Genomic DNA, 24186 nt, shown 5'->3' with positions numbered 1-24186 from the left:
GGGTTAATTTCATTGCCTAAATATTTTGTTTCACGACAACGTCAGAACCACTTTGCAAACATACTCTCATGTCTTTTATCCTCACAGCCGTTTGGATTTTCCATTTTGTGGCTTGATGCATGTTTTCCACTTGGCAGTTCCTTATAAAATGCTCCCCTCCCCTCTTCAACACCGCCCGTCCCCTCCCCCTTCCTCACCATCTGGGACTCCTCCTGACACTTGATGCGGACTTCGTTCATCATGTCCTCCAGCTTGTTTTTCTGCTGGTCCATCTCATCCAGCCGGTCCTGAGCATCCTGCTTCTGAGCTTCTAGTTCCTGCAGACTGGCTGTCTCACGGTCCAGCTCGTTCTGCATCTCCTGATGGGACGCGCAGGACAGAAACCGCTTTTATCCTGTGGCTCATCAAACCTTATATTGATATGTTGTTAAATAAATTGTTGAAGTTGGTGGCTCTCCTGCTTTTTGACTGAGGGGGTCACCAAACTCAGGGTGATGCTATGCACGCTTCTATAAGCTTAATAAAATAGAATCGTAGAAAACAAGTTTAAATTGCTAGTTTTGATGTATTCAACCTTCTACAAGAGCATTGTTACAAGAGTACACAATTGCAATTCTGATCAATGAACCAGGGATAAAATCAATATACCGCTAGATTCTAAAAGACCATTGATTGTTTGCTATTTGACATCGTGGGCAGAAAACTGTACTTTGGACTTTGTTGATGGGGAGCTACGAGTCCTACCTGCACCTCTGAACCCTTGTGTCTGATGGCGTCCTCCGTCTCTCGGATGTCCTGCTCCAGTGTAAACTTCTCTCTGGCACACGTGCAAACACGTGTGCAGGTCAAGGCATACAGACAGAGGCACGCAAAGAGAGAGAGCGAGAACAAGCGAATGCAAGACCAACAACAGAGCCACAAACACAGAGACAACAACAAAAGACAACACCATTAGTTACATATAAAATGAGAAAATCACCCTTTACCGCCCCAGTGCGCGCACACACACACACACACGCACACACACACACATATGCAAACGAGCAAACACACACCCACACGAGCAAAAAAAAACACACACACACACACACACACACACACCACCCTGATTGGTTTAACCCTTGAACAATCCACCAGGCTAGGTTTCCATCAAATTGACAATGTCACAGACCATAATGCAAATTCGCTAACGAACCATGGCACAGGTACGCAGAATCCAAGTGTTGGCTTTGTCTGCAATTGTTTGTATTACTTTTCAATGTTTTCACTGGAACTGACTGAACCTCAAATGATTTTTTTAATTCCTGGTCTCAACTTAAAAGAGAGATGATCCGATTTTCTGATGATATTTTTAGCTCAATAAATAAAACAATAAAAGAGATGCTCTACATATTGGGCCATTATATTTCTACGAACTAACACACAGTAATGTGAAGGGCAGACTTGAAGCTTGAGTCATAATGCCCCGTTGTCATGGTCAATGGGTGTGCGATTGTTGTCTAGTTGCTGCACTGCGCGGGGGACAGGTGCGTTTGCTTTAGTGGTGGCACTGGGCAAACCAGCAGAAGTCAGTGAAGTAGAGGAGAGCGGTTGAATACGAGACCTGCATTAGTGTGTGTGTGACTGTAGGTTTGACAGAAGGCCAGCCTGTGGACAGAATCAGTTAGCATGTCCGTTTACCTGAGAGCATTCCACTGGGTAAATGCAAGAGTGCTGACGCAGCATGAAGAGTAAGTGGTGAACAGACAAAACAAAACAAAAAGTTGGATAAAATACACATCAAAAGGAAATGTGGATGGATGGATGGATGGATGAGTGGATCAAGCGCGAGGGCGATGGGATGAGTTAAGGCCAGAGAGGAGCAGTGCGCGACCTCATCCATTCTTGTACATGGCTCTATTTTGTTTTAAGTGTATATTTCATCACTTGTGGCTAACAGCACATTAATACTAATGCAAGTAATAACCCTTTAGAGATAGCAGTGACTCTGCCTGCTAGCAGTGGACGTGAGGATGGATTTATCGCAATGCAATGCAAAGTTTATGATAAGCGATGAGGAGATACATTCAAGTAAAATGGTCTGATGGAAGAAATATGTGCTGGGAAGTTGTGTGTGCTATTTTGTAAAAAAAAAAAAAGGCCCACATCTGTTTCTCATAACTGTCAGCTTACTCAAGGTTTTTCCCAGAAATACGAATACTTATGAAGACAATCAAATACAAATAAATCTTGGAATGCAGAGTGAAATAACGATCAGGTTGCGGTGCAATGAATTGTGGGTATTTTGAGTCAGCAACGTTTTTGCCAAGATACGTTTATAGCCTATCACTATCCTGCATATCAATGTGAAGATGAGATTTCTTCAGGAACAGGGAGTCAATTATTCAGCTCTGCTAAATATCTGCTCTGTTCCACAACCGATAATCGTCTTCCCAAACGCTCCACACGATCTTAACTTAAGACGGTTGCTGTTTTGACTGAGGTTTTAGTCATAAATATATAGCCTGTTAAGCCCTTTGAGTCTGTTACTGTGATTAATGGCCGTAAAAATAAAACTGAATTCAATTGAAGTTTCATAACACTTGTCTGTATAGGCCTTCTCATGCCTGGACGTGAAGAGCCCTAAATGAGATCATCCAAATGTGGCTTTGAGCGTTTCTGGCGTGAGGCAAAGTTGTTTGGCTGGCTGGTGATGCTTCCTAGTCCTAAGGCATGCCAAACAGAAAGAGGCTGCTTTGTTTACCTCTGGAGCTGAGCAATCTCCTGGCTGAGGTCGTCCAGGTCCTTGATGCCCGTAAATTCCCCGGAGCCTACCGAACTGGAGCTGTCCTGCAAGGACAAACAGCCGCAGAAGAGAGATGGAATGAAACAAAGACTGAACATTTGGTGTTAAATATTTATATTTGCACTTCAGTGTTTTTGAAAAAAAAAAGAATAAAGAGCAATGTGGTCCTTTTTACGGCCGTCTCGGTTCTTAAAGCTACCTGGGTGGGGGAACAGAATGCAGAATTCTGCATCCTTTTCCACCACTCAGTTAGCTTTATGAACCAAGATGGAACCAAGATGTCTGCTAGGTAAGGCTCATAGGGTTAGGCTAGGGTTAGGGTTACCCTAACCCTAACCCCAACCATTACACAGAGGGAGAAAGGCAGAGGAGAGGCCAAACAGTTCCGACAAGAGAAACAAAGGAAAGGAAGAGCTGTCCGCCCCAGAAACAGCAAGGAATAAGCAGGTAAGAGAGGATGATGGAAGGCCAAGGAGGAATGGTTGAACACTGGTGGATACGTTGGGGTAGGAGCACCACAGAAAAAGAGACACTGACTGGAGGGTCCCCACGTGTGTTGGGAAGGTTAGGATTGGGGACAAGGACTTTGATAAGCAAAAGGGTTTATCATCACAACACACTATCCAGACACAAAGGTGTGTTGCTCTAGTCTGCTTAAATGTCCTTTGAAAACGGTTAATCCCACTTTAAACAATCCTTGTAAGGTTCAACGCACAAAACAATAAGAAAATAAGAAGAAAGTACTTCTGTAGCTGGCCATCTTTAAATTAGATTTACAGTTACAATTGTGTTACTTAATGACAATCGTGTCGATGACAATATGATATTTCTGATAGGCAATGTTGAATGTTCCTAAGCAGATCTCATTGATTAACATATTAATCAATGTGACTAACTCAAGTGTGACTAACTAGATGCAGCGTTTTTGGAAAGCTATAATGTTCATTGAAATGGCACTGATATAAAAAAGTAAGAGGAAAGATGTACGAAATCATTCAATACATTTTTTTTTAAAAGAAGAGAACCCTACAATTTGGACTGATTCTAAAGGTTTCTGAAGATTTAACACCTTGTAATTCCTTTGTTAAAAAGAACAGTGCAGGTATTGTGATGGTAACCAGTGGGCACTAGACTGCACTGCATAGGAGAGCAGTTTCCGGAGGCTTCCCAAATGCTTTCCACTAATCTGTCCCACAGCCACTGAAAGCATTAGTGGGTTCCACTCTGTGTTACCTACCCATAGCTTGTACATTATAGCCTAAAACCATTAAACACAGGGGGGGGGTGATGAGAGGGCATATAACCATCAGCAGCAGCAAGAGAGTGAGAGAGAGTGAGAGAATAAGAGGATCAGAATATTTTAAGTGCACTTCTTGGTGAAGCAGTGAGGTTAGCCGTGCATCAAAGTGTAGTAGCTGGCCTGACACAACCTGGACTGACACAACCTATGAACCTATGAAAGTATGAGTCAATTATTATTTCAATTATTTCATTGCCAGAAACATATTATAGATACAAAACATGAAAGTCTTCTCTACTTGTGTTGAGGCTGGACGATTGGTTTGCTATAATTTGTGAGTGCAAGTTAATAAAAAGCAAGTTAATAAAAACATATCTACAAGTGACTCTGCTGCCAAAGCAGGGAACGAAGAAGAAGAGGAAAGGTGAAGAGAATCATATCACTTACCCTTCTCATCTCAGATAGAGCCACCATCTCTGATCCCACAGGGGTCATGTAGCCAGACAAACTCTGATGACACACCAACAGACAAAATACGACCACCCTCAATTCACCATTTGTAGAAAGCATGCATCTTAGTCTCGTAAGAGGTGCAAAAAGGTGCAAACGTCATTGACAATCGTTGTATGAATAAGACCCTCTCAAACGTACTTCATGCCGTTACTCTTCCCCACATTTGCTAAATGTTGCATGTTAAGTGTTGATGTTTTGCCATTTTGACAATCACATTGTTGGTTAAGATACGTTAGAAAAATTTAGAGCAAGTACAGCATTGACTCGAGGCACTCTGAGCAATGTGTTGTTGCCTGCAATTCTGCTATTTTGCTATACTTGGTTACTGCAGTCTTGGGTCTTGTGGTGTGTGTTTTGTATCGTAAACCCACGGGCACAGGGGTGCTCCTCTCCGATGGCGGGATCATGTCCGGGGTGAGGGACTGCGGGGGGTCGATGCCTTTGCCGACCTTCTGCTGGATGAGGTGCATGGCGAGAGCAAACTGCTCCCGGCTCAGCTTCCCTATCTGCCTGGTGTCAGCCAGCGCCCTGGTGGGGGAGGGGCGGGGCAAGGATGAGAAGAGGCTCAGGCGCCACCAAGGTCGTGCACTGGGTTAGCTGCAGTGGTTTTAGTTAAACCCGCTGTCCCCAAGCTTCTCTGTAGTATTGATTTATATTATTATAGGAATAGACAACACACACACACACACACACACACACACACACACACACACACACACACACACACACACACACACACACACACACACACACACACACACACACACACACACACACACACACACACACGTAAACCAAGGTGTGGCCCCCAGCATTAACCTTGGGTAGGTAAATAGGTGTGTTTCATTTATAGCGGCCAGAGCCCCAGCATGGTCAGTGTATAATTATCACTGCTAGTTCAGTCTATCACCACTGCAGCTGTCCCTAAAAGGAGCAGACATTTACACTTACATTACATTTAGCCAGTGCTTTTTTTCAAGCGACATACAATAATTACATTTGTCAGAAAAATGAGAAACAAAACAATATATTTCCGTCGGTACAGTAAGGATGCTCATAGTACAAGTGCCAAGCACTTGTTCTATGAACATCAATTGCTAGGTTAATCCATTCCCCGTGAACAACAAAGATAGCTAGGATAAGATGCTTCACAATGCTATTTTTAAGTGACAGGACGTTCAAAATAATAGTGCGTACATCAATGCATCAGACCTAAAATGAGTGTTATGATAGTGTTATGAATTAGTGTTTAGATAGTATGCTTTTCTAAGATGACACATCAGGGAAAAGGGTCTGCACTATCTATAGATTATCAACGGCTTAAAAGATTAAGCAGGCGTCCCCGTTACCAGATGTGGGCCAGAAGGTTCTGGTGAAGGCCAGAGTGGATGAAGATCTCTTTGACCTCCAGGCCGCTGACGAAGCCGTCCATGTCGGCATCCGTCTTCAGGAAGATGTCATCGTAGCGGCCGCGCTCTGACACAGGGACCACCCAGTTCACCGTATGCTGGGAGGGAAGGCAAGGGGAAGTTGAGCGATTTCCTGCTGAGAAGTCTAAAGCGGGGGCGTGACAGTTCCTCTCACACACCATTCGTGACGTGGGGACAGTCCCCGCACGGCCATGCCACATGTAGTCACTGTTTTGCCATAAAATTGGTGTGGACGAGTAGTATGCTCACTCAACGTTGTTAGATTGCACCCCGGTTCATGCACGACGTTCGGCGACCATAACTTTTTAACCGTAAGAATTTAAAATGACACTGCTTCCGATGGGTGATAGGAGACCAGATCCTGTGTGGGGTATTCAATTTGAATTCAGTGATGAATTAGCTATCATTTGTCCTTGGTATTACGCTTGTTCTTGCTTTCTTTTAATAGGTGTGGACTGCAGAAATTTAACATTTACTATTATACCTGCTTCATAAACACAGCTGTGTGTGTTTGTGTGTGTGTGTGTGTGTGTGTGTGTGTGTGTGTGTGTGTGTGTGTGTGTGTGTGTGTGTGTGTGTGTGTGTGTGTGTGTGTGTGTGTGTGTGTGTGTGTGTGTGTGTGTGTGTGTGTGTGTGTGTGTGTGTGGAATGCATAGTGTGTGTGGGGCTACCTGTCCTGATTTGAGCGTGTGTTTGGGAGACAGACTGCCCGCGCTGTTGAGGGAGTTCATGCTGCCGTGCGAGGGAGTGGAGCGCAGGGAGTCCTTGGGCGGGGGCGGGCTGGCCGGGAGGCTTGGGGGCCCTGCCGTCACGGAGCCCAAGCTCCTCTTCCTCTTGGAGGGTGGGATGAGCGAGGAGGGCAGCAGCGCCGGGACGGGCTCCTTCTCCAGCGCACGGTACACCAGGTGCATGGCCTGGGGTTGGCGGTTGGGGAGAGGGAGACGGGCTCTGGTTACAAGGACACAGCTACGCCCCACTCTGCTTTTCAACGCTAATTGTTACGCTATTCGAAAACATTTAAGACGCAATGTGTACGATTGAGCTCCTCCCAGAATAAAACTTAATTCACTCAGAATCTAAAAAGAGTTCGGTCCGCTCTAAATAGCTGTGTGACAACTGTGTGATGCAAACTAGCTTAGCTCAGATGGCTGGGTGGCGTGAGTGAGAGGGGTTTTTGGCGTGTCAGTAGTACGATTACTGAAATCATAGAGAGGCGTTGGCATGTCAATGTACACGTTATATCTTATAGGATGGAAGCCCCAGTTGCGACAATGATACCACCATCCCATTATAAATGTATCAAACAACAGCCATTTTACTTAATTAACATTACAGACAAAAACATCTATATCCATATAACCGCTCCTTGTTAATACGGACTCTAATGCTGGCCACTGCCCCACATGAGGTGCAGGTTCTTTTTTGCAGAAAAACATGGACTTGCTCACCACTGCAAACTCGTCCTTATCCAGATGTCCATCTTTATCAATGTCACTGAGGTCCCACACCTACAGGTTGGAAAACAGATTGCAAGTTTTTGATTGTTGTGCTACTTCAAATGGGATAACTGTACTTTCAGTACAGTAAATAAGTACCATTTAAGCACCACAATCCCAATAGCTGTAAATCACAGCTCTGTCAGTCATTGCACTGTAAAAAAAATACTCTATCTCACTGATTAACATATACACAATACCAATAATCCTTATCCATGTAGTGTAGATGTTATTACTTTGTTTTTCAAATAACACTCTGATCTTGTTGAAATTGTAGGATATTGAATAATAACATTTCAGACCTTTCCGAGGACGTCCAGAGGTAGCTTGGAGTTGATGAGGACCGGTTTGACCTTCTCTCCTGAAAGCAGTCCGTTGACCGGCGCCAGGCTTTCAAATATGCCGTCAAATTGACTCTTCTCCTCAGGCTTAAGGTTAGAAACACACATAGACAATAAGGAAAGGTAAATGACTTAAGTGCCCCCATACTATCACACCTCCTGTAGCCATGTTGTCTTGTGTCTATTCATTCTCAGAAAGATTATTCATGTCATTTCGTCTACAGCTTCTGTGAGGTAGTCCAGCCCTAAATGAGAGGTGATCCAATGTGGTGTACCAACCCTGACGGCCCAGTGAGGCTCGATGGGGACCGAAGAGGTGCTGCTCAGAGACGGGCTGCTGGTGTCCTTCTGCAAGAAGAAGCATAAAAGGAAGTGTCAAATGACAGATTTTGACCTATAGCATGACATTATGTTGCTATTACATTTCATAATGATTCATTTAACATCTAATACAACAACGAGGACCTTTACAGAACAGGTAACAGACTTTTGAACTGTTTTAAAACATTTAGGAAATTATAAACCCTAACACCCTTAGCTAACAGTAAGAGTAGACTGTGTTATCCGCACCAGGGTACACAAGGCCTCAGAGCTGTGGAAGAGCAGCGTGTTGTTTCCGCACCAGCGGACATGAGGTCGGCTTAGCTCAGGAGGCAGAGTGGGTTGGCTAGTAACCGGAAGGTTGCTAGGTTGTCGCCTTGACTCGGTGGTTGACGCCATCGTGGGTGTTTGTATGCGTGCATGAATGGATGCAAGTCGCTTCGGATAAAAGCGTTTTGTAAATGTAACTGTAAGCACTGTGGAAGATGAACTGTGGTTTCCACGCCAGGTGACATAAGGCCGAAGAGCTGCTGAAAATTGACTGTGGTTTCCACACGGGGCTACATAAGGCCTCGGAGCTGTTGAAGATGAACTTGTACTCACAAACTTGGGCGGGGGGGCGTTGAGGTTGAGACTGGATAGGCTGACTTCCTGTCCGCTCTGAGCACTCGCCACCAGCCGTAGGGCCACATAAAACCCCTGGGAACGATCAAAACAGATTCAGAGGTTCATATCGACTAGCAGGCTTGTATCCATGGATCTCAGTCAACTCGTATGAACCTGCCACAAGGCACCTGAACACAACAAAAAGGCTTTCAGAGGGATTTGAGGTAGCTGGTGATTCAATGCAATGCCCAACATGAACTGCAGAGAGATTTGGTTGTCAAACACAGTTCAGCTCCACAGTTCAGTTTGTTTGGGATCCATGCAAATGATAAGCAAACTCAAGTTCTGATTAAACCTTAACTGATGTTAAGGATGGTGTGAGTCTGTGTGTTTTATTTTACCTGTTTGTCAAGATAGCCTTTGCCATCCGGGTCAGCTAAATCCCAGATCTGATAAAATAAAAGCAAGCAAAAGCAGAGTCAACACATTGTCGTTGGCAAGCCACCAATGCGAGTTTGCCAAGAGAAGTAGGAGTGAGTGATGCAGTTAGTGAAGAGGTTGGATTATTTATTGCTTTATACTCTCATGGGTACAGAGCAACAAGACTCTTTAACAGCTCCCCAACAACCTTTTGTTTGCCTCATGCACCTGTGTATTACTAGAGGCTAATACAGTGTTCTACTAACAATGAAAACCAAAGAAATTTCATGATTCTGTACATAACTATGAAAGGTGATATGTGACCTGATCCGTTTTTATTCAGAGATTTCATCTTGGATAGGGGGACGATTAAGTTGTATTCTGTTCAAACAGTTAATGCCATTAAGGAGGTGGATACTCTAACAATATAAATGTGAGCTCATATAAGGATTGATAAGAAATGGAAATGGAAAAATTGGGCGGAGAGAGCGGATAGCAAGCCGCATCTGTTCCAGGGAGGGAGTGATGCTGGTATGGCCATGCCCTTGTCTTCCTGTCAGTGTCTTTTGGGAGAACTCGCCTGCATGCTTGTTTGTTAGTAACTGAAGCAGTTTTACTATTGCCTGCGCTAAAGCCTACTGATGGGTTTCAGCTGGTCAACGTTTTGCTAAAGGGTATGGGCCTCTGTCTGCACATTGATGCTTCAACTTTTCCAGGTTTTTCTGTTATATGGACATAATTATTACAATGTCACAAAAACAACAACTTCAACTACTTAATTTACCTGACAAATCATAATATGGTCAAGCTTGACATAAAAATAATATTAGAGAATGTGACTTTTGTTGTTGGGATATAATAAGCGTAAAGTATGGCTGAGAAATGTTGAGCAAAGTGCAAATGCAAAAAGCACTTTAAAAATCGATGAACGATTATTGCTGGAGTTGCATACGTATTGAGGCATTTGCATTTGGGTTTCTGTTTTCCGTTAATACACGTTTTGTTTATGCAGTTTGTTTGACTACCGTAGTAACCAGGGACAACCTCAGCATCATAACAGAATACTAGATTTACATAACATATTATTCCTAAATCTGACCCAGAATCAATGAAAATGAAATTATAGAGGACAGCTAAAAATAAAGAAGGGGCATACACGTTCGTTTTTGATATGCATTATCTTTGCTTTGTTTTCTATCTTTCCGAAAGCCATGGAGCTAAAAGCGTAAGACACGGCCTGAATCACCCACCTTTCCTAATGTGATGTCGGGCAGCCCGGATTTCTTCAAGAACAAGGCAGCTTCTGTTGGCCCTACTCGTCCTGTATTCCCAGGATCAACCTTGGCACAAACACACACATACTGCTTTATAATGACCTTACAGTCAAAAGTATGGCATCTACCCTCTCATCTAATTTAAAGAAGCCTGCATTTTTCCCAGAATATGACTTTGTTTGCACAGGAAGGATATTTATTTATTCTTTATTAGGGCTACTGCAATTCATTAGGTCTATCGAATCTACCGCAAGTAAACTGTCTGTTACATTAGATACAAAACAAAAACAACTTAGACAGGTTAAGTTCCTTCCCAGTCTGTGGACTGTCTAGGGATGTGAATTGTGACTGTATGCAAACTGGGAAAGGCTCTCCTATTCTACTGTCCACCCACCAGAACAGGCATGATCTAGATCAGATGGATGGAGTGATGGGTAGTCTCTTATACTAGCTTACCTGTCTATAAAAGCTTTCGTATACAGGGTTCCCACTTGACAACTACAGCAAAGAGAGATTAACGTTAAGGTCGAACAATGACTATACATATTATGTTATTACACACGGCATTAAGTTAAATCAAGTGCAAAACACGAAATCAGAAGAAAGGACAATTGTTATTATTGACAGCACAGCAAGAGGAAAGATCCAATTTTAGAATCATCAACCTAAATGAAAACAGTGAATGGACCAGTATTTTCAATTTATATTATTACATTTCAAAATAACAGTAGACATCTCAGAAAGGGGAATGCTTTGACACAAATAACAAGCAACATCATTTGTCCTTCATTTTTATCAGGCTATAGATAAAGCAAAGGACATAGCGAGTCGCAAGAGCCGAAGAGGGCATCAAGCAGGCTAAGCTCCAAGCAGCATCCCTTATCACAGCTTAGGTGGTTAGCTTGCTAGCTCCCCGGCTCCTGGAGCCCAGCAGACACTGCCTTCATCCTCCCAACACTGCTGACACCGAGGCTATGCTAACGTTAGCCCCCTCATAACGCCGACGCTTTCTGTACAACCACACTACCCACGTCTACGGAGGGCACCTTTGGCTGTTTCATGGAGCGACTGAATTGGGAAATGGGTTTGAACGATTTGGTTTTGAGCATTGAATGGCTTTCATGCTGTGTCAGTGCACTAGGCAGCACCATCTAGGCTACCCAATGTTTACTGTAGCTAAAGCTAACGCCCCACCCCCCCGTCCCCCCCACTATCTATCTAACGGTAACACCGTCAGGCCTCTTCGCACCAGCTGACTGGAAGCGTTCTTGCTGCGGTTCAGAGGGGATATCTCGCTCGGACTCGCGGTAATTTAAATCAAATAAAAAATATTAAAGAATAATAAATAGCGTGTCATGATATGGCAACTAAATGCCAAACGGTAGAGTGTACTGTCGTAAAAGAATGCATCTTTACCTGGGTGAGAGATGCGAGGGCTGCCATCTTCCCTGTTGCTGCGGGAACGCACACACCCTCCGAAGACAACACGCCCCCAAGTGGGCGAAGCGGCTTCTTACACTCCTTTTACTTTCAATGTTAGTCAATAATTCGGAGCCCCTAAAATGTGCCCCACGTCTTACCCTTTCCAGGGAATTCTCAATGACAAAACAGAAAGAACACAATTATTTTTCCTGGCAGTATATAATGTATCTGATAATAACAAAGAACGACCAGTCTATTTGGGAAACAGTACACATGGCGCGTTGCAGGAGATTCTGGGCCCCGTACACAATCAGCCCCTGAGGGCCCATGGCACTTACGTTCAAATGAACAACCCAACATATTACCCATGCTATTATTTTTTTCAATCTAATAAGAAAAGCACAAATCTATTGAAGGGTCACAAAATAACTGAATCACGTCAAACGATTGCAATTGAAACGTGCAGCCACGAGATGGCGATAAAGACAGTGGGCTCTTATTGAAGGCAATTCATCTATTTCCGAAGTGAAACCCTATCTTAGCTAATATACAGTACATTGTACACAGCAAAATGGTGCCAGGACATTGGTTGATCCGTTAATGTTGGTTTAAAAGCCTTTGGTGAACAAAACAAGAAAAACAAGCCATCATTTCTGTTTAATAAGAAAAAGCATATTTTGTTCTTAATGTTTTGGGGGATTTTAGCCCAGCACGTTTTGGTCACAGAGGGACATAGATTGGACTGGTGGAATGAGTGGAGACATGCAGTGATAACGTGACATGAAAAATATTGGTATTGTTCCACATGTGCACATGTAACAACATAACCCTAGATGTTACATGCTTATTAATTTGTCTCGATTGTAATTGTGTTTAATTAAGGTAACAATATGTACAATCGACTATAAGTTGAGAATCGATTCATTCTAGGGGTAGGCCTATGTCAGATCACTGATTACGTGATTACATCATGTGTGTCAGTCTGGCTCGTACATTTCATGCAAGGTGACTACGGTTTGAATTCCAGAATTAGACCTGCCAAAAGAATTACAATTAACACCTCACTTTGCAGACTCAAATCGAGGTGTTAGGAAAGGAAACAATAATACTTGAGTGACTACAAGAACTTCTTCACCTGGAAGGAGAAGAGAGCGATACAGGCCACCAGAGAGGCCTTCTACAATGAAGCCAACTGCATCAAAGCCCAGAACATGGCCCAGACGTGGAACACCGTCAACACTGCGCCCATTATGGTGGTAACATTTATTGAAACCGGGATCTGAATTAGAACTGCTTGTGTTCCAGTGTGGGATGAAACTTCTGAAATTCTGGATCAAGTTAGAAACCCTACTGATCCAACCAGCTTCTTTTTCTTATGTATTATATATATATATATATATATAGGGACTGGGTTAGCTGATTGTCTGTACTCTGCAGCGCTGTCATGTACTTAAATTTGGAACTGGTCTGCCAGAACGATATGTACAGTTAACAGAGGCAGGAGGAAGATAAGCTCTTGGGTGAAGTCAAGGAATGCTGGTTTGAATGTGTTATTCTGCGTGTGTGTGTATGTGTGTGTGTTTTTTTTAAAAGGTTTTACATGTAGTTGTATACAACTATGTTATTTAATATACCTCCCCTCCCCTTTGGAGCTCCGTCCTATCTGATAATCAGACACAATCTCACTATGAATTGAGTTGAACTGCAGAGAATCCTCTGGAAGCATGACCAATGCATACTAGTTTGCTTTGTAAAAGCCATTTATTTTACACAATGCTGAAACAAGTTTTTCCACATCTATTCAGCAAAACGTCTTGGTATATTTTAAGGCTATAATTTATAATTGTATTTAAAAACAAAAGTGGTAAAACCAACACATTTTGACTCAATACAATATCACACCACCCTAATCCTGCTATACCATGCTATAAATAACCTTTCAAAACAAACTCATGCAACCCAAAAAGTTCTTCAGGTGAATTAGGGCACATTTTCTAAATTATGTGCGTCTGTTGATACCATCCATACAAAGTAAACATTTTCCAGTCTGAAATTTGTTAAATATCAGTCAAAAAAATAACCAAGGCAACGAAAACACTCAAAGCACATGCTTATTTTAAAGGTCTTATTCAATCTTTTGGCTTCTAGCACTTCTTGGAATTCCCTTTAGTCCATTTTCTACAGACATAGGCTTATTCGTTTCCAGCATTTACAACTCTATTGATACGACACTCTTAAAACAATCTTGTTTAAGAACAATAAAATGAAAACTAAAGCTCACTATGCAAAACATACCTGTTTGTTTCTTTAAAAATATAAGGCATGTAGGAGCAATGGCCCAATCTGCAAGCTTACAGCATAAAGATCCGTATTAAATACACAAGACAAACTGAAACATGGAAATGACATATAAATATTGGATTTCATATTAGAAGTCTAGGACTCTCTGTCTATTGTAACACCAACACGCCAACATGATGACATATTGTCAATGACAAGATATTAAGCCTTCATCACATTAATAACACAAATGCATTCATGTCATCTCACGTGATCCTGTGGTGTATTTGTTGGTATAAATATCTATGTAGATATATACTTATATCTATAGATATATATCAAAATATATATAATAAATTACAACCAACACCTTAATGGGTGTTAACATCAACAGTTTCTGTATTGTATTGGCTCAGATAAGGGCCAGGTGATTTGACCAGCCATAGACTTAACCTCCCCTAGCAACTATGTAAAATGCCTTATCTCGATATTGTGTTTTTTGTCAAAGATTGTCTATAGAATGCTTTTGTTTGTGGTTTCAGATTAGTTCTGTGACTGTTGTCTTATGTTTGTCTATGATGACTTTTCAAATGTAAGGATGACTTTCCAATTATTTCACATGGTTGGATTGCCCATCTGGTGAACGTTGTCACCTATGATGACAAACCCATACCTTCTCTTATAATGAGTGTGACGAGACAGCAGAGGGGGCAGCGGTAATCATAGTAGCAGCAAATAGAGATGCAGTGCCAGGGACATTGACATCATCACGTCGGTGTGGCGAACCGGCAGCGGCGCAGCACAGGTAGCTTTTAAACAGTGTGTCAAACCTTCAACCTCACTATCCATTCCTCATCATCCCCACCTCACCATTACTGCCGATGTCACTATCAACAGCCTCATCACCGTAGATCCATACCCCCTTGCCCGGAAAAGAGTGCGCTCCCCCCTTGCAAATGTCCTTTCCTTCCATCCCCATCAAGGACCTCATGTGGTGCAGCGTGGTCTCTCTGTGTTTCGGACTCTCATTCGTCGTCCCACGTCTGCTGGAGCAGGAAGTTTGCGGCAAGGTTCTCGTTCTTCTCGCAGGCGAAGTAGGCCTGGATGACCAGTCCCTCCGGGAAGCCCAGGGCTTTTAGCTGAAACATGATGATGCACACGTTTTAGGATTTGGGAAACCACCACACTCACTCGAATGCTGCTAACCCTGGTGACACCTGGGATGGCAACTGTGGCCACAACTATAATTAGAGAAGCAATCACAGGCAGACAGTCAGACAGACAGACAGACAGACCGACCGACCGACAGACAGACAGACAGACAGAAAGAGACAGACAGACAGACTAGTGATTCCCTCGTTCCTACCCTCTCGATGGCCTCCTTCTCCTGCGGGGTGACCTGGATGTAGTTGGTCTGTGGTGACCCCTGGCCCGCTGCCCCCTCCCCTCCAGGGGTATCCCCCCCACTGCGGGGCTCGTTCAGCATCTGGACAAAGCGCTCCTGATGCTGAGTGATTTGCTTGGGAACAAAACAAGAGACAGTTGTTAGAACACATAAAGAAGAGGAAAACAGGATTTGTAAATAATTAATTGTCCTCCTGACTGCATGTGGCTGTGGCAAGTATAGCAATCTGTAAACATTACAGGTATTATCTTAAGGAATTAAAGATCCCATTTGTAAATGCCTTGCAGGGATAACGGTGCAGGGTCATCTTGTGGTGAGGGTTTTATACTGACTCTCTGCCTGGGTTTGAATCCTAATGGCAAGGGAAAGATATAACTTTACCTGCTCCTTGACATGGCATGGATCTTAAATTCTCTGTAAGTCTCTATGGATAAAGAGGTACTCTAAATGACAAATGCATTGCCGCAAAATGCAAATGAGTCTCATCATCATGAGTCGATAGGGTTTACATGTTTAAATGTGGTCGATAGTGTTTAATTGTGGTCGATAGTGTTTAATTGTGGTCGATAGGGTTTACATGTTTAAATGTGGTCGATAGTGTTTATATATGGTCGATAGGGTTTACATGTGGTCCATAGGGTTTACATGTGGTCCATAGTGTTTAAATGTGGGTGATAGTGTTTAAATGTGGGCGATAGTGTTTACATGTGGTCGATAGGGTTTACATGTGGTCCATAGTGTTTAAATATGGTCGATAGTGTTTAAATGTGGTCGATAGTGTTTACATGTGGTCGATATTGTTTAAATGTGATCGACAGTGTTTAAATATGGTCGATAGTGTTTAAATATGTTCTTTTCCCTCACTCTCCACCTCATCCCTAACTCTCCACCTCAAGCTGGTGTGTAGTGAGCGTTCTGGCGCCGATTGGCTGCCGTGCATCACCCAAGTGGGTGCTACATATTGGTGGTGGTTAGTGAGGTCCCCCCTTCACTTTAGGCGTCTTTGAGTGTTATTAATTATTATTATTATTCATGTTTAACCTCTGTTTTCCTTTTATTCCTAGTCTGTTTTACATAGTTTTGAATGATGACTATATGCTCTGTAAGGTGACCTTGGGTGTCTTGAAAGGCGCCTCTAAATTAAATGTATTATTATTATTATTATTATCATCTGTTGTCACTAGGGCTGTAACGATACGCGTATCGAAACCGAAATCGCGACACTCAAAGCCACAAACCTGTCTCGCGGTGTGAGAAGGCAGAAGCGCGATACGCCCTTTCTAACTCTCCGGTCAAATTGTCCGATTGAAATTTGCTAATGATTTGTCAAAATAATAGTCTGCGGACACCGCCCCCTCTTATCGATGCCGTAAGTATGCGACGAGATGCCCACTCTGTGATGACAGCTCTCCGTGGCTTTGGTTATTTATTTATTAATTTAGCAATACTTTAATAGCATTCTTTCTGTTTAAATCTGTTCAGTGTTCCAAATGATTTGTTATTAAATGTTACATTAAGTTAATTGCTATATAAGTGTTGTTTAAATAAAATGCTATTTAAAGTTAAAAAAATTGTGGGATGTATCTAACCGTGGTTCAAATATCGTGATACAAACCGAATCGTGAGTTGGTGTATCGTTACAATAGTTGTCAGTCACGCATCAATGCGAGGGCTGGTATGTGTGAGGGTGCCTCCAACCATGGGAGAAAAGGGAGGACATCATACTAATTCCAGAAATGACATTCATCTTTTTAGTAGAATTAAAGAAACAATAAAATAATAACATATCACGCTGTTGAGAACACTTGTCAAACTCTGTGTGGTGCATCTCAGACACAGCACAATTATCATATTAAGTATTAGCTTATATACTGTACAATTTGAGAGACATAATCACTATTTTATATTCGCTGTACTATATTGTACATAATATGAACAACTACATACAGAACAAACATAATATTTAACATTGATGCTTTCATGGCTGATCTCTTTCGCTCATAGCGAAGGGATTTTATCGGCCGAAACTGGGTTTAGATGGCAGAACCTCAGGCTTCGCAGTCAGCTCACCTTCGTGGGCGTTTCATCTTGCGTCTTTTCTATCTTACACAAATGGCCTCTCGTGTAAAATGTCGTGTGCTTTACACCAATTAACGGCCAATGAAACCGAAGTCCCCCAACCTCAATCTCTCACACCAACACAAACCCACACGAGTCAGTACAGAGTGGGGCGGAGGTACCTGCAGGAGCCGGGGGTTGTCTCGGCCAAGTTGTTGTAGCAGGGCTGGTAGCAGAGAGGGGTTCTGCTGGATGATCTGCCTCATCTGCTGAAACTGAGGCTGGCTCCTCAGGAACTCCAGAGGGTTCCCTGTCACTGTTCCCCCTGGACTTATATCACCACTTTCACCACCACCGACCAAAGGGAGCAGATTCACAGGCAATGCTGCCCCTGCTGGGGAGGAGGAACAACATGCATTCAAGTTGAGGCCACATTCAACTTCTGCCTCCTGAGTCCAGTTTAAAAAAATATATAAAAATCTGGATCAAATTGATCCGGATTTGGAAATCCCATGTTTTGCTATCCAGGGTCACCTGATCCATCTTACTTTTAAGCCAGTTTTTAAAGGAACATTGGATTGGATCACTGTGATCCAAAATATCAAATTTCAGGATAACCAACTGAATCCACCCTTCCGAAGGGATCAGGATAATCCTGTTTTTTTGGATCAAATAAATCCCAAATCGAGTTCAAAGTTTTGAAAAAACCCAAAGGGCAGGTTTGATCCAAATCAAATGTAAGATCGGATTACATGATCTGATCTTAGTTCGGGATCCATCTTTTGCTTTGAAAAACCCCATTCCAAGATTTGATCCAATCCGTGATCCGAAATCCCACTGGATTACTTTGGAAAAATGGTCTGAGGATATATGCAAAGGACGGGAAGAGCCACATCCCTGCTCAAGAGATCTGTACACTCCCCTTTTGCCAGTCTTGGACCTATGTGTACGTGAAGATGCGCATTCCTCCCAGGGGTTAGCAGGGAGTCACCTTCTCTGCAAGGGTTTGTTGCGAGTCATTGCTGATTTATCCAGCATGGAACCAGAGACGTTTTTTGTTTTTTGCTGGACGGCCAGATACAAGAATAAAATGAATCTGCTCAGCAAAATCTTTTTCACATGGATGCATTACTTTTTCAAACATGTTCAAGGTTCAACTACATCTGGGGTCAGAGACACTATGCCCCCTTGTTTACACGTTAATGTGACATGGAAGAATAATTGTAGGCAGCTCTGCCAAAAAATCTGAATTTGAGACATGAAATATTATTGAAATATGCATGAAAAAAAGATTTATTATTAAAAGTAAATAAAAACATACACCAGTTTAAAGGGTTTTGTCTGGGTGTTAAGGGGTGAATTGGGATTGGGCAAATGTCTTCCTATACAGGTCCCTAGAAGTGAATATTGAAGACAAAAGTAGCCTGGAGTGAAGACATATTGGCACATGAACATATTCCTGCATACCGTGTAATAATACAAATGTGCGCATGGAAAGGATACATTATAATTGGTAGGAGGGGTTGTTCGTATACCGTTTCCCGCCGATCACCAGCGAGGCGGTCACTTTCTGATACAATTGTTACGTTATCAGAAAGCGACTCATGTGTTATAACAGATACTCTAACCTGTTACACTACTCGGATACACCTCAGACCATCTGGTGTGATTATGGTTTAACATTATGCATTTCATGTTAAACCATGTGCATCCCTTATAAACGGATTGCTTACATTTTTTTCAACGTGGACTCTATATTCCCAGCCATTGGAGCCATGATTGGGCTCAATGCTTGTTTGTTGTCCGCCTTGAATGCTTGTTTGCTGTCCGTTTGTTGCCGGCAGCTAGACCCAAAATGATGGGAGAACAGGGTCCACGTTGAGAAAGTTGTCCTTTGATAAACGGGTGTTTATGTGGGTGAGTGGGTGTGTTGATGTGTGTAGCAGTATGCATGCGTGCGTGGATGTGTTGGTGCTTACTGTTGGGGGGTGCTGATGCCTGTAGGGGTTGATCCGGGGGGGCAGGTGTGGAAGCAGGGGGGTTGGATGGAGCACTGAGCGTCAGTGGCTCTTGTTCGGCTAGACCAGTAGGATCTGCTGGCATACCCTGCAAACAACAACGATGATCCTTTTCTTTATATTACCAGACAGCGGGGGGGAGGTGCAGGATAGTCTATTGGTCCGGGGTTTTTGACTCCCAGATGAAACGTTCTGGGTTCAAACCCCCAATGTCCGCAGCCTGCCTTTAGATAAGCTAAAGTGTCTGCTAAATAGTAAATAGTAAGTGTAGCTCACCCTCTAGAAAGTGCTTGCTCACTGCCCCAACAGCACCCACCTACAGAATGTAGCCAAAGTTGGACCAAAACCAATTTAACATGTTAGCCAAAAAAATACAACCTACAAGTACCTTCAACAGCAAAAGACCACCGGTATGGCACACTGGCCCTTATTTTCTGTCATTTGTTGGTTTGTTTGCATTTGTTGGCGTTTTTTGGATTTGTGGCTGTTTGTTTGGGTAGCGTGCAAGGCTAGGCATCTTACATTGACTCTCAACGCTCTACGACACTCCGCAAACTTGTGGTGTGCCATCGGGAGACACACAACACTGCAGTGCTTATGCGTCACCCTCACCATGAGAAGATACTCCACCGCGCGGTCCGGGTTGTTGAAGCTGGCCCTCAGGGCAGACACCACCAGCTGCCTCTCATAGCCCATGGACATGATCTCCGACACCAGGTTCTCATAGGCCTGGCCCGTCACTGTGGGGGAGTTAGAGAATATCAGGAGGCCGTCAAAAAATGGTAGACCAATAGAAGGTTATTGGGATGGAAGAGATTCGAGGAGAACAAAGATACAGAGAGGAAGGACGGAGGGAGGGGAACACCAACGCTTAGAAAGAAGAGGGAGATGGAGGACGGAAGTACGAAGGAAGGAGTTGATACACATTCATTACCGAGTATTGAAGCAGCCTCCTCTAGAAGATCCAGATCGTCCACAAGCCTTTGAGAGAAATGTGAAGACAAATAAACAGTTAATGAATAAAAATAGAAAAAACGTTCTTTTCAATCTGCAATCCAATCTGCTTATCTACTATGACAGCTAATAGCTGTCATAGACATAGCTTATTATATTAATACTATATTGAAAAGCATATTTAATCATAGCTGAATTATGACCGTAATGTTTACAGATAATACTGATTGATTGCGTCAATACAGACTAAAACAATCCAACTATAATTAGAGGCGTCTCTTTGTATGTATGGATGTCTGTCCGCAACCGTTCATCCAATCGAATTCAAACTTGGAAATACAGTGTTGAGTGTGTTCGTATAGTTGTTTGTATAGGCGCTCCACAAGGAAGCTGCAAGCAGCAATACCAGAGTCAAGCAATCAGCCCGTTCCCAATGGGTACGTTTTCAATGGGAACTGCACTCAAAAATACTTAACAGATTTCCAGTCTTGTTTTGATATGGTGCTACTAAAAGAGTATGCAATCGAATGTCACGTAGAATGATTGCCTGTATTGTTCACCGACCCAAAAGCCCCAGCGTGGACTGGCGGCGGGTCAGATGCTTCAGTCTCAGTCTCTTCCCGGGGCTTCTCCTCTTGCTGTTCACCCGCGACGGGGCATTCGCCCGTGTTAGGGGACTCCTCCGGACCAGCGGCCGACGTTACGGCCTGCTCCGTGACTTTAACATCTTCCTGTTCATTGGAAACTAAGCCTTGCGTGGCGGCTGGGGAGGCTGAGGAGGCTGAGGAGGCTGAGGAGGCTGAGGAGGCTGAGGAGGCTGAGGAGGCTGAGGAGGTAGAGACTGCAGTGGCAGGAGGAGGAGCTGGAGCTGTAGCCAAGGTCCCATTCCGAGGGGCCTCCCTGTCTGGCGTTGCTCCCGGAGGCAGAGAACCCGCCGGGCTGGCTGAAGTCTGGGTTTCAGATGGGGCCGCTGAGTTTGTGGTGCCTGGGAGCGGGGCGACGGAAGGGGCAGGCACTGGAGTCGTTGGTGCTGGTACTGCTGCCGGGGGCACTCGTCTCGGGCCAGGGGCCTCAGCTGCTGTCGGGGTTGGAGACGGGGCTGGGATGTGCTGGGCCGTTTGGGAAGCTTGAGGGGCGTTTTTTGATGAATTTGGCGGTTTGGGCTGGGAAAATAAAATAAAAATGGCCGAATGGACTTTGTCAAGGTCAAGGTTGAAATGGACACTCTCCATTAAAATGGCTGAATGTGACCCTGAACACATTGGGGCTTAACGATTTGAGAAAACCTCAACAAAAACTTCTCTATGGGACGATAATCTTCTGTGATGTGCATTAGAAGTATAGACCTGTACAAAGAATGTTAAAAATGGATCTAGAAAAGAGTTTGTTGGGATGTCTCACTCAACAAAAACATTATAGGGAATTTATTTGGTTCCCCATTACATTACAAACCTATCAAGTTTATAAAAGCATATCAAGTTAACGTTCTTCAAACTATTACAACACTGTGTAATACTTTTGCAAATACTTTTCAAATGTAGAACTTATGATGATATATTTCTAGTAATATTTGTATCATAACAAATATTTTATCAAATTAAGGCAGAAGCAGAATGGGCATTATGTATAACCCAGCAATTGAACAGGATCAGAGAAGGTGAAAGCAGGAAGGGTATTACACTGAAAAGCCCTTACCTTTGTCACCATGACCACTACAAAGTTTTTCTCATCAATTTTGTACTCTTTCAAGGGAACGTCATCATTCAAAATTTTACCTGTGCCAGAGAAAGAAGATAATCACGCTTCAACTCTTTTCAAAATGTATATCAGCAAAACTATAATCTAATACAAAAATATATAAAGTGGACAAACAAAAACTGTACTGTGTCAAATCATTACTCCAAAATGTCAGCCACAATTGTAATTTTGCCTTTTAAGTATGGCATTTGATTCAAAGACTGTTTTGTCTCTTGAAATTTAGGCCTACAATCAAATTGAATATCTACAACAACAACCAATTTATGCTGAAAGTCAAACATCTGTGTAATAGCATTCAGTGACATAATCTTGTTATATTGCCTGAGTATCATATCACTCATCATATCAGCAAACACCGGCCAAATTACTTCCATTCAAAGGTTAATATAAAACTGATGGATTATTCATGGGCTTTAATTAGTCTAATCCAGCTCAATTATAAATCACATTTTTGGTTAGTGCCACTGTCACCACTGTAAAATAGATTCTCTGGCTCACCTGCATAGATTAGTTTCTGCCCCGTCACCGGGAAGGTTTCTTTGCCTTTCTCCTTTTCTACCTTCTCCTTTAGAGACTTCACCTGAAATACAATGACAGATAAAACATATATATATATATTTATACACACACACATACACACACACACACACACACACACACACACACACACACACACACACACACACACACACACACACACACACACACACACACACACACACACACACACACATTTATACATAAATACATAAAGTATATACACACAGACACACACACACACATACATGCTAGGTAAACCCCACAATTATAATTTAGCCAACTCAGTCAAATAAATTCAGTCAACAAAGGACATTTAATGTTCTCATTTTGTAGCATGTCCAACACAGGCTACATAATAAGAGATAACACATAATCGAAACTGTCATCTACATCTAACTCCCAATGTTAACCATGTATACAGGTCTATTTGAAGTAGGCCTAACTAAAGGGTGCATGAGCTGAGCCCCTTTTCTAATAACCCATTCTATAGAAGAAAATTCAAAGTGCCATACTATAGCCTATGCCCTCTGTTCAGTCTGCCCAGCAATGCCTAATACAATACTTCTACATCCATTGAGAAAAAAAAATATTGCACAGTCATTCACGGTGGGACACAGAGCTGTTGAGGTCAGGATTACAAAACGCTACCAGAAAACACGATTCAAAAATCGCACTGCCACATTTTTAACAATGAGCATAGGATCCTTTGAACAAAATACAACAAAGTAACCAGCACGCCTGTGTTGATCATGAAATCGCCCTCAGCTAGGCCCTCCTCCTCCGGCTGGGTGAGACTCCGTCCCCCCTGACCTGCTCGTGTTTACTTCAGCCCCCCCCCTAACTTCTACTCACCGTCCATTCTGGATCTATCTGAATCTTGAACGTTTGCTGCTGAAGGGTCTTCAGCGTTATCGTCTGCATCTTTCCAACACTATTCGTAGAAAGAATGGCTGTCAGGAACCCCAATAACACGGCGTGCTAGGGCAGGAATATCTTTAGTGTTCCCTTCCCCTTCCGACTGTGTGGTTTGTATGCGTGTGCGTGTGACTCAGCTGTCTCGCTGGGCAGTGGAAGTGGGCTCAGACGCCATCTACTTGCTGGTTGAGACAAGGCACACTGGGGGCGGAAAATAGGGTTCCGTTATGCGCGTCCGTCGTGCGGTTGTTGATGCCTGCGTGCGCTCGTAACAAGCGCATCTCACCACCGGAATGAAACGTATATATATGTGTGTGTGTATATATATATATATATATATATATATATATATATATATATATATATATATATATATATATATATATATATATATATATATATATATATAT

General features: G+C 42.9%; 2 protein-coding genes and 1 long non-coding RNA gene across 12 annotated transcripts in view; 1 reads left to right on the top strand and 2 right to left on the bottom strand.

Annotated features, from left to right (window-relative positions):
* Positions 1-11939, bottom strand: part of eps15l1a (epidermal growth factor receptor pathway substrate 15-like 1a) — a 38357-nt gene extending 26418 nt beyond the window's left edge. For 4 of the 9 annotated variants that reach the window (XM_060067544.1, XM_060067548.1, XM_060067546.1 and 1 more), the window contains exons 1-17: positions 11843-11939; positions 10883-10924; positions 10403-10492; positions 9134-9181; positions 8730-8825; positions 8085-8153; positions 7767-7892; positions 7417-7476; positions 6640-6882; positions 5888-6045; positions 4910-5066; positions 4473-4535; positions 4023-4043; positions 2744-2829; positions 1681-1713; positions 745-817; positions 198-359 (exon numbers count right to left, since the gene is read on the bottom strand). In XM_060067544.1, coding sequence (XP_059923527.1) covers positions 198-359; positions 745-817; positions 1681-1713; positions 2744-2829; positions 4023-4043; positions 4473-4535; positions 4910-5066; positions 5888-6045; positions 6640-6882; positions 7417-7476; positions 7767-7892; positions 8085-8153; positions 8730-8825; positions 9134-9181; positions 10403-10492; positions 10883-10924; positions 11843-11869 — 1554 coding nt within the window. In that variant the 5' untranslated portion in view covers positions 11870-11939. The remainder of the gene's footprint in view (positions 1-197; positions 360-744; positions 818-1680; positions 1714-2743; positions 2830-4022; positions 4044-4472; positions 4536-4909; positions 5067-5887; positions 6046-6639; positions 6883-7416; positions 7477-7766; positions 7893-8084; positions 8154-8729; positions 8826-9133; positions 9182-10402; positions 10493-10882; positions 10925-11842) is intronic. The other 5 variants (XM_060067545.1, XM_060067552.1, XM_060067549.1 and 2 more) reach the window with 3 other exon arrangements.
* Positions 1-24186, top strand: part of LOC132469563 (uncharacterized) — a 241675-nt gene that overhangs the window by 28345 nt on the left and 189144 nt on the right. The gene's annotated exons all lie outside the window — the stretch shown is intronic.
* rad23ab (RAD23 homolog A, nucleotide excision repair protein b) lies at positions 13591-23976 on the bottom strand. Of its 2 annotated transcripts, XM_060066630.1 has the most exons (11): positions 23714-23976; positions 22820-22901; positions 22259-22338; positions 21398-21726; positions 21128-21361; positions 20544-20590; positions 20222-20349; positions 19571-19697; positions 17774-17985; positions 15495-15647; positions 13591-15267 (listed from the first exon to the last, which is right to left on the bottom strand). In XM_060066630.1, the coding sequence occupies exons 1-11, from the start codon at positions 23780-23782 to the stop codon at positions 15154-15156; spliced, it is 1575 nt and encodes a 524-aa protein (XP_059922613.1). In that variant the 5' UTR covers positions 23783-23976; the 3' UTR covers positions 13591-15153. The 2 variants fall into 2 exon arrangements, with proteins under 2 accessions (XP_059922613.1, XP_059922612.1); XM_060066629.1 differs by having other exon boundaries at positions 21128-21726.

This window comes from Gadus macrocephalus, chromosome 12 (assembly GCF_031168955.1).
Source record: "Gadus macrocephalus chromosome 12, ASM3116895v1".
NCBI lineage: Eukaryota > Metazoa > Chordata > Actinopteri > Gadiformes > Gadidae > Gadus > Gadus macrocephalus.
This window is presented reverse-complemented; position numbering and strand designations above follow the sequence as displayed.